This window comes from Eretmochelys imbricata, chromosome 7, assembly GCF_965152235.1.
Source record: "Eretmochelys imbricata isolate rEreImb1 chromosome 7, rEreImb1.hap1, whole genome shotgun sequence".
Classification (NCBI taxonomy): domain Eukaryota; kingdom Metazoa; phylum Chordata; order Testudines; family Cheloniidae; genus Eretmochelys; species Eretmochelys imbricata.
This window is the reverse complement of record NC_135578.1, coordinates 48,709,248-48,719,626: the sequence shown is the minus strand read 5'-3', so window position 1 is coordinate 48,719,626 and position 10,379 is coordinate 48,709,248. Positions and strand designations below refer to the sequence as shown.

Sequence of the window (10,379 nt, the reverse complement as noted above, 5' to 3'; positions counted from 1 at the left end):
AGAGCGTGGGACCCCCACCACTCAACAGGAAAAGGGGCTTCGGAAGGGCGTGTTTGGCCCTGTGTCCCGGCAGGGAAAAAGAAACTGAGGCACAGGACGGGACAGCACTACACCCTGCCCCATTTCGTTTCTTTTTCGCTGCCAAGCTGCTCCCTGACAGGACATGCCCTCTGTCTGCGTCACTTCCCACTTGGCAGCACTCGCTTCCTGTTTCCTGCCCCCCTGGAACAATCCTCTGACTGCCTCGCTGGCACCGCCATCGGGGGGCTTCTGGCTGCTCCATATGTGCATGGAGCGGCTCCGTCTCGCAGCCAGCCCCCAGTGAGGTAGGGAAGTAGCAGCCCCATTTTACAGATGGGAAAACTGAGGCAAGCTCACCTAGCCGGACAAGGGCAGAGCTGGGAATAGAGCCCACTCCCATGCTACAACCATTAGACCTGCTTCTCCTCCTTCTGGCACTTGAAGCTCCCCGGCCGGACTGGCCCAGCCCAGCCAGGCCCACGGATTGCTCGCCCCCCCATGCTACATTCATTGGCTGCGAAGGGCTGGCTCGCCTGCGCTGGGAAAATCCCAGTAGTGCCACAGGGCTGCGGGTGCATCCCTGGTTTGGCAGTGGTGAGGTCCGGGTCGCTGGACAGTACTAGCAGCAGGACAGGGGCAGGGGAGCATGGCTCAGTCAGCCCCATCTCCCAGGGTGTGGGGCGGGGGCAGGAGGGTGCCTCCTGTTGCCCTCTTAGTGGCTGCCCCCGCTCTTGCCGCCACCCATCGCCCAGTCGCTGATGATGAAGCTGAGACTCATGACCATGAAGAGCACGCCAAGGCCCGCGAAGCCGGCAGCCTGCAAGGGAGGAGACAGGGGGCAGGAGACATCAGCCCCAGGGCGGGCTCGGCCCACCGGGCACAGGTCCAGACATCTGACCCCGCCCACTCCACCCCTCAGACACAGAACTCCACCCCCAACCTCACCTACCCAGAGCCCCTCAGACACAGCTCAACCCTCAACCTTGCCCACCTCTGCCCCTCAGACACAGAGCTCTGACCTCAACCCAGCCCACCTCTGCCCCTCTGACACACAGCTCCACCCCCAACCTCACCCACCCGCTCTCCCCAGACACACAGCTCCGCCCCAACGTCACCCACCCGCGCTCCCCAGACACACAGCTCCGCCCCAACGTCACCCACCCGCGCTCCCCAGACACACAGCTCCGCCCCAACATCACCCACCCGCTCTCCCCAGACACATAGCTCCGCCCCAACCTCACCCACCCGCTCTCCCCAGACACACAGCTCCGCCCCAACCTCACCCACCCGCTCTCCCCAGACACACAGCTCCGCCCCCAAGCACACCCACCCACTCTTCCCAGACACACAGCTCCACCCCCAACCTCACCCACCCGCTCTCCCCAGACACACAGCTCCGCCCCAACGTCACCCACCCGCGCTCCCCAGACACACAGCTCCGCCCCAACGTCACCCACCCGCGCTCCCCAGACACACAGCTCCGCCCCAACGTCACCCACCCGCACTCCCCAGACACACAGCTCCGCCCCAACGTCACCCACCCGCTCTCCCCAGACACATAGCTCCGCCCCAACCTCACCCACCCGCTCTCCCCAGACACACAGCTCCGCCCCAACCTCACCCACCCGCTCTCCCCAGACACACAGCTCCACCCCAACATCACCCACCCGCGCTCCCCAGACACACAGCTCCGCCCCAACATCACCCACCCGCACTCCCCAGACACACAGCTCCGCCCCCAAGCACACCCACCCACTCTTCCCAGACACACAGCTCCGCCCCCAAGCTCACCCACCTGTGCTTCCCAGACACACAGCTCCGCCCCAACCTCACCCACCCGCTCTCCCCAGACACACAGCTCCGCCCCAACCTCACCCACCCGCTCTCTCCAGACACACAGCTCCGCCCCAACATCACCCACCCGCTCTCCCCAGACACACAGCTCCGCCCCAACCTCACCCACCCGCTCTCCCCAGACACACAGCTCCGCCCCCAAGCTCACCCACCTGTGCTTCCCAGACACACAGCTCCATCCCCAACCTCACCCACCCGCTCTCCCCAGACACACAGCTCCGCCCCAACCTCACCCACCCACTCTTCCCAGACACACAGCTCTGCCCCTAAACTCACCCACCCGCTCTCTCCAGACACACAGCTCCACCCCAACCTCACCCACCCGCTCTCTCCAGACACACAGCTCCGCCCCAACATCACCCACCCGCTCTCCCCAGACACACAGCTCCGCCCCAACCTCACCCACCCGCTCTCCCCAGACACACAGCTCCGCCCCCAAGCTCACCCACCTGTGCTTCCCAGACACACAGCTCCATCCCCAAGCTCACCCACCCGCTCTCCCCAGACACACAGCTCCGCCCCAACCTCACCCACCCACTCTTCCCAGACACATAGCTCTGCCCCTAAACTCACCCACCCGCTCTCTCCAGACACACAGCTCCACCCCAACCTCACCCACCCGCTCTCCCCAGACACACAGCTCCGCCCCAACCTCACCCACCCACTCTTCCCAGACACACAGCTCTGCCCCTAAACTCACCCACCCGCTCTCTCCAGACACACAGCTCCACCCAACCTCACCCACCCGCTCTCCCCAGACACACAGCTCCGCCCCAACGTCACCCACCCGCGCTCCCCAGACACACAGCTCCGCCCCAACCTCACCCACCCGCTCTCTCCAGACACACAGCTCCGCCCCCAAGCTCACCCACCGGCTCTCCGCAGACACACAGCTCCACCCCCAACCTCACCCACCCACTCTCCCCAGACACACAGCTCCGCCCCCAAGTTCACCCACCCGCTCTCCCCAGACACACAGCTCCACCCCCAACCTCAGCCACCCGTGCCCCTCAGACACACAGCTCCGCCCCCAACCTCACCCACCCGTGCCCCTCAGACACACAGCTCCGCCCCCAACCCTGCTCACCTGGCTCCCCAGACACACAGCTCTGACCTCAACCCCACCCGACTGTGCCCCTCAGAAACACAACTCCGCCCCAACCATTACCCCTCAGATGCACAGCTCCACCCTCGACACCACCCACCTGCATCCCCAACACACAGCTCCACCCCTGACATCGCCCCCTGTAACCTTCAGACACACAGCTCTGCACCTGACCACACCCACCCATGCCCCTCAGACACACAGCTCATCCCCTCCCCCCGGCCCAAACTTAATTGTTATAACTATCTCCCTTTCTTCTGCAGGCCCTTTCCTCCCGAGGTCCAGTGGTTAGAGCCGGGGTTAGGCGCCAGGATTCCTAGGTTCTAGGCCCAGCTCTGGGAGGGAGTGTGGCTTAGTGGTGGTGGTGTGGCTGAGATTCAGGACTCCTGTGTTCTATCCAATGGTCCCTCTATGTTTTTTACGTCCATGTGTGGAATGAATGTTGTTATGTGCATATTTGGAGGTGATGTGTGGCGGGTTGGGGCAGAGGGGTTCAGAGTGTGGGAGGGGGCTCAGCGCTGGGGCAGGGGGTTGGATGCAGGGGGTGAGGGCTCTGGCTGGGGGTGCAGGCTCTGGGGTGGGGCTGGGGATGAGGGGTTTGGGATGGGGCTCAGAGTTGGGGCAGAGGGTTGGTATGTGTGGGGGCATGAGGGCTCCGGCTGGGGGTGCGGGCTCTGGGATGGGGCTGGGGATGAGGGGGTTGGGGTGCAGGCTGCCCTGGGGAGAGAGGACTCGACTCCCCCCAGCCCTCTCTTGCCACAGCAGTCCGGGGCCAGATGAGAGGTGCCTCTCCCCGCTGCGTGCCTGCGTGGCCCTTAATAGCCTGATGCACAGCTGTGCAGCTTAGAGGGAACTTAGGTTCTATCCCTGGCTGTGGGAGGGGAGTGGGGTCTAGTGGTTAGTGGTGATGGTCTCAGATTCAGGACTCGTGGGTTGTATCCTCATGACATCTGAGGAGCCTCCCATGCTATAAATGCGCCTCCTTGCTTCTAAAGTGAGAGCCAACCCTCTGCAAAGTGCAAGGGATTTGTGGTTCCCCCTAAAATTGTGCCCCCCCCATACACACAGAGGGGAGGACTCTGGAAATTAAGGCCATTGTTTTCAGAATATTGATAGCTATTAATGTTAGGTGACTGATTTGAAACACACTGGCAGGGAGGCATGACCTCAGCTGTGCCGATTGCCCTGCTGGTCCTATCGCCTCTCAGTGGGGGGGTCAGCACCAAGCTCCCCTGAGAGTTGGGCGGGAGGCCTCTGGAGGGGGCCCCAAAAGCAGAGTCAATGCTTGCCCAGGGCCACCCTCTGCATAGAATCCTAGAATATCAGGGCTGGAAGGGACCTCAGGAGGTCATCTAGTCCAACCCCCTGCTCAAAGCAGGACCAATCCCCAACTAAATCATCCCCATGCAGTGCCCATTAGCGGCACGATTCCCCCCAACAGTCAGCTTGGCTGAAGAGGATGTACCAGGATCTTGGGGGTGGACTTCGGGGGCTCCTTGTCCTTGGGTACGATGCGAATGTAGAAGATGGCCGGGAAGATGAAGATGAGGCAGGGGGCTGACGTGGCACCTGGAGAACATCAGGAGAGAATGGGTACTGAGGCGCGGGGGAGCAGCCAGCAGCTCCCAGCCCCCCACAACCACCTGACCCCAAGCCAAGCCCCACACCTGGCTAGATCCAAACCTCCCCCCTCTATTGGCATCCTTGGAAACAGTGGGACTAGCCACCCTGGCACAATCCCCAGGTGCCAGCCTTGCCCCGTGGCCAGCCAGAGATCCCAGGAACAGATCTAATGAGGAGTCCAAAGAAGTGGGTTTTTTACCCATGAAAGCTTATGCCCAAATAAATCTGTTAGTTTTTAAGGTGCCACCGGACTCCTCATCGGTTTTGTGGATACAGACTAACACGGCTACCCCCGATACTAGGAACAGATCTGGCATGATGAGTGCAGAGGCAGAACAGGAATTAAAAAAACACCCAAACTGCAAACAAAGAGAAGCCCCCAGGCTTCAGCCTTGAGCCCTGGGCTTTGAGCTAACACAGTGGACAAGCCGGGACTCCAGAGTCCAGGGACAAGAGAGAGCAGCTGGTGCCGCATTTAAATCCTGTGGTTACAATGATCAGAGGGGAGCAGCAAAGGGAGGGGGGCCTTTTGTCTGTCTGGGCCACTCCTGAGAGGAGTTAGGGGAGCTCAGTTGAAGCAGGGACCAATGCTGTACTGATAGTACTGTGGGGCAGAGATCGTGGGCTGAGCAGGGAATGGAGCAGACAGCCCCATGCTGGGAGGGGACACTGAAGCACAGAGAGGGGATATGACCTAGCTGAGGTTGCCCAGATAGCTAGGCCAGCCCTAACCAGTAGGCAATGCTGCCTCCCCTGTAGCAGGCTGTGGAGACTGAACTCCCTCACCACTGGGGTCCGATCCCAGAACTGCTACTGACTCACTCTGTGGCCTTAGGCAAAGGACGCTCAGTGCCTCAGTTTCCCCACCGGCACTCCTTCCCTTGCGTGGCCGAGCCGTGTTTGTACAGGTCCCTCCAGCCCAGGGCTGAGGCAGGCCAGCAGGGGGCAGTGTGCATGGGAGACTACCCTTCTGCTGGGGAGGAGCAGTGGATTTCACGGGCCGGGGGGGCTGGGAATCTGGTACAACAGACCAGACACTATTTCCCAGCCTACAGGGTGCCAGTGTGGGGAGTGCTGGGCTCCCTGCAGTGCCGGGCTCCCTGCAGCGCCGTGGGGGTGGCTCAGGCAGGAAGCGCCAGGACTCACCAATCAGGCCGAAGATGCCGAGGATGGAGGGGGCAAAGATGACCAGCAGGTTGATAGTGCTCAGCAGGACCACAGCGATCGCCGTGTGACGGACCCAACTGAAGTCCTTGCCTTGGAAGAGCATCTGCTGGATGGCGCGGCGCACCTAGTGGGGAGAGGGTCAGATTGCATTCCCAGCGTTGGGCCCACAGCCAGTTCCCTTTCCGGAGCCCAGTCTGCTCTGGGCCCACCACACCCGCCATGGACTCCCTGTAGTATGGTGCCCATCACCATGGCCTCTGGGCCCCACTTGCCCCACACTCGCGAGGGCCAACCTGTAGTATGGTGCCCATCACTGTGGTCCCTGGGCCCCTCTCGCCCCAGTCCCTGGCTGGCCCCCATAACTCCCTTCCTGCAGTTTGTATAAATGTCCATTTCCTGCTGCTGTCGTGTCCCTCCCGTGCTCACCGCGGCCCATGCAGGGCCAGACCCAGCCAGAGAAACCCCAGGCCCGACAAGGACCACGCGGTGCCAGGGCTCCACACTGGGCTGCCCTCAGTTGCCAAGACCCATCCAGCCTCTGCTGGCACTACCCACAAGCGGCCAGCCTGTGCCAACTGAAGCCGTGCAGGGGCCTGAGACCATGGCGCCAGTGTTCCCCAGTGTGGGGCACTGCACAGGGAGCCAGAACCTCTGATGGTGGGGGAAAGGCCCTGTCCCCTCACCCACCCCTGCGGCTGGCGAGTGGCATCACCTACCGGGAATAGGACGATGGGCACGGTCAGCGTCACGGCGGTCAGCACTGCCACACGCACGCACAGAATCAGCACGTCGAAGGGGTCCACGTAGCTGTAGGTGTGCAGCAGCTCCGACTCCACCCGGCCTGCAGGACACAACCTGTTTCAGTCTCACCCAGGGCGACACCCACTCATCCCGCTGGCCCACGGGGAGACTTGTCCCATGGGGAAACCAGCCAACATGGCTCAGCAATGGCCTGAAGAGGCATTGGGTTGGTGCGTGACAGCGGCACCGGTCAGCCCTAGAGACTTGGAGCCCAGCAACATGACTTCGCTGAGTGGATTGCACTGGAGGGGCCCCGCCACAGCTGGGTCTGGAGGTACTTGGGCAGGAGAAGGCTGCCCCATACCATGAGCCCCATGGCTCCTGCCATGGCTGGGTCTGGTGGTACCTGGGCGGGAGAGGGCAGCCCCATAGCCGTGAGTCCCATGGCTCCTGCCATGGCTGGGTCTGGGAGAACCTTGGCAGGAGAGGGCTTCCCCGTTGCATGAGCCACATGGCTCCCAGGCAGCCAATGGAGCGAGTAACCCAGTTCTGGCAGGTGCCGGCTGGGTCCCTCTGGGGCTAGTGATGGGGCAGGGGAGCGGGGATCGTCTCACCGGGGGGGTGGGGTGGTGGTGGGCACTCACCGTAGAATGTGAGGTAGCCAAAGAGGGCAGCCAGGAAGTACATGACATACATGACGGCGATGGAGATGTTCGAGATGCCCTGCATCTTCTTCTTGGAGGGGCTGCGGGATGCCCAGAGCAGGCAGGGTTAGACTCGCCGGCTGCCAGCAGCCGCCACCCGCGTGGGCTGGGCTCACCCTGCTCCGGCCGCGGAGCCAAGCTCTCAGTCCTGAGGCCTTTCCAGGCTGCTAAGCTGGGTCCCTCTTGCTTGGTACTGGCGAGGGAGAGGCACGTTTCTGGGGCAAACCCCGTGGTGCCAGCTGGTGCCTGGCAGCACAGAACGGATGGGCCCCAGCAGGCTTGGCTGGGGAGCAGCACCCCATCGCCCTCCCTACCCCTGGAGTACCAAGCATCAGAGGGCTCCTTGCAGGCTGTGTCCTGTGGGCATCTCAGCTGTCCGAGTAGCCACCCTCATTGAAAGCAGGGCTCTCCGGTGCCAGGAGAGGGTGCCGGCCTGACACAGAGACAGGACGGGAGGCAGGAGCTACTCCCACTACTGGCCCTGCTGTAGAAAGGGGCAGGCGAATGGTGGGTGGTCCCTGCCCCACGTGGGCCTGTCAGCCATGAGGCCGGCAAGGTGAGGGCGTGAGCTGCAGAGCTGGCATGGATCAAGGGTCCCCAGAACGTCTGGGAGTGCCCCCAAGTGGCCCCGTGCCTGGGCTCCAGGTGCCACAAGTCAGAGGGCCGGTCGCTCTGGGCAATGAGGCAGGGGTGGCACCAGAACCCGCTGGAGCAGAACCCAGATCTGGGAGTCCCAGGGCAGCAATGGGGCCCCTGGCTGGGGTAAATGGTCCAGCCACAAGGGGTGGGGGCCCATCTGGCCATGGATCCTTGCCACGTTGACATATACCTGGAGTCGCCCCTTTGCCTACCATGGAGCTACCCTGGGTTCAGGGGCTGAGCGACACTAGCTCAGGCTCCTCTAGGGAGCAATGGGGCAGGGTCCCGGGGCCGCCTCCTTCTCTGCCTTTGTCCCACCACATCCCAGCCCCCCAGGACTCACTCCTTCAGCTCCGTGTAGATGGGCAGCACCTCGGGGTGGCACACGAAGGCAAACGCCATGATGGGGATGGTGTAGGCTGTCTGCAGGAGACACCAAGGGTCAGCGGGGCAGGGCTGATGGATAATGGTGCAGGGCACCGGCTACAAAGAGCTACCCAGAGCACCCCAGATGCCCAGCGCCCCTGGCCTGGGTCCCTGCAGCTGGGCATGACCCAGTGGTGGGATGAATGGGGAGGATGGGAGTGGAGTGGCCAAGAGGGCCCAGGGGAGGGTGCCGGGCCCACAACCTCCAGTGCAGAACTGCTGGCTCCCACCAGTTGAGTTTGGGTCCCACCAAGCCCCAGCTCCTGGAGGAACATGAGCCAGGGAGAAGCTCGGTGCGCATTTTAAATAAAGAGCATCCCTGGGTCCAGAGGAAAAGTGGCCCAAGCACAACCCGATGGCACAGGCGTCCCGAGGTGAAGGGAAAAGCCAGGGGATTTTGTGAAGTCTCATGGCTTGGGAGCCAGTCCTGCCATTTTGGGGGCTTGAGGCATGGTTAGTGGTCCTTGGGCTTGGTCAGATGGCAGCAGGGTCAGTGGCAGGGCTGGGGCATGGCCATAGCATTCCTGGGACACACCCGCACCCAGAGCAGGGCTCCAACGGGATCCTGGCTGGCCTGCGGTGTGACCTGGTGCAGGTGGTACCTGGGAGTTGAGTGTGAAGAGGCTGGCAGAGCAGGCGGCCCCGGCAGCAGCTGGCTGGAGGACCGGGTAGCCATTCTGATAGTCGCTGGTGCTGCCCTGGGCGTTGCTGAGGTTGCGTGTGCCATTGCCATCCTGCTCAGGGAGAGGGCAGGGGATCTGGAACTTCTTGTAGATGACCTGGGCAGGGATGGGGCGGAAAACCTGGTCAGGGCCCGGCCCTGCCAGTGTCGCCCACGGCCCCACAGTGGCTCAGCCCCAGCTCTGAACCTGGGAGGAAAGGCTGCGAAGGAGACGGGTGCTGCCCAAGCATGAGGGGGAAATCATGGGGCAGGGGAGAGCGGCCCATCCCCCTGCATCACTGACTGACCCAGCCAGGCCTTCCTGGTCCAACCCTCAGGGTCCTTTTCTGCCCTGCCGGAAACCCCTGCTCCCGCCTTGAACTGGGGGCACCGGTCTCAGATTGTGGGCACTGGAGCCAAACCCACCTGCCTGCGAGACGAGCAACAGAAACCCCACAAACTCTTTGTAACCGCTCGGCCCTTCCAGGGCCTGACGTCACAGCAGGGTTTGGTGATGGGCAGAGAATTCTCATATCTGGCGCGTTGTGTGTGCCTCTCCGTGTGCCTTTGTGCACAGGCATGGGTGTGTGTGCCTTTGTGCGCAGGCATGGGTGTGTGTGCCTTTGTGCGCAGGCATGGGTGTGTGTGCCTTTGTGCGCGGGCATGAACCTCTCCGTGTGTTCTGCTGTCCCTGAAAGCTCAGCGCTCTCTGGCAGCCGCTCGCCCACCCCTCCACCCGGGCCTAGGCTTCTTCAACCAGAAATAAACCAGTCCCTTGCCAGGCCAGGGTCCCTGTCTGGGGCCACGAGCAGCCATGACAAGCCCAGCAGGTCCCACCCCTTCTCCGCAGCCCAGAGCAGAGACCTAGAGTCCCCAGCTGGTGTCTGGAGCCCTGGGCAGCCGCGGGAGCGAGCGCTGAGCCACCAGGCCCCGTCCTACCCCTGCTGGAGTCACTAGCAACCCCCAGCACAGGGCCAACGGGAACAGAGGGTTCTGGGCTCCCAGCCCTGGGCTCCCCCAGCTTTGCTTGTCCTCCTCACTCCCGACCCGCAGCCCCCTCCTACCCCAGGCCAGGGCCCCTCCAAAGTGGAGTTTGCAGTGTTTCAGCTATTGCAGAATGGAGCCATTTGGCCGCTAGAAAAGGCACATTTCACCTGGGAGCTACGCCAGCTTTAAACCCAGCTCCCCAGAGCTGGCAGGCCGCGCAGCTGCCCCAGGGACCCTGGTGAGGGGAGAGCAGCTGCTCTCTGCCCACGTGTAGCCGCAGCCGGCCCCCCCCCACACCACCAGGCAGAGACGTGACACTCAGCGCCCGCAGGACAGGTGTGCAGCTCCTCATGCCAGGGCTGAGATCACACCAGGCTCCTCATGCACTGAGCCCCCTATCTCCCACCTCAGCCCGCAGAGCCCATCACTCAGAGTCAGGCCCTTCGTGTGG

General features: G+C 62.8%; 1 protein-coding gene across 1 annotated transcript in view; it reads right to left on the bottom strand.

Annotated features, from left to right (window-relative positions):
- Window positions 1-733: 733 nt before the first annotated feature.
- SLC38A3 (solute carrier family 38 member 3) overlaps window positions 734-10,379 on the bottom strand; it is a 28,399-nt gene continuing 18,753 nt past the window's right edge. Inside the window, exons 9-15 of the mRNA XM_077821758.1 lie at window positions 8,883-9,059; window positions 8,198-8,277; window positions 7,156-7,256; window positions 6,487-6,611; window positions 5,750-5,894; window positions 4,446-4,549; window positions 734-838 (exon numbers count right to left, since the gene is read on the bottom strand). Of these exons, the coding sequence (XP_077677884.1) occupies window positions 734-838; window positions 4,446-4,549; window positions 5,750-5,894; window positions 6,487-6,611; window positions 7,156-7,256; window positions 8,198-8,277; window positions 8,883-9,059 (837 nt within the window). The remainder of the gene's footprint in view (window positions 839-4,445; window positions 4,550-5,749; window positions 5,895-6,486; window positions 6,612-7,155; window positions 7,257-8,197; window positions 8,278-8,882; window positions 9,060-10,379) is intronic.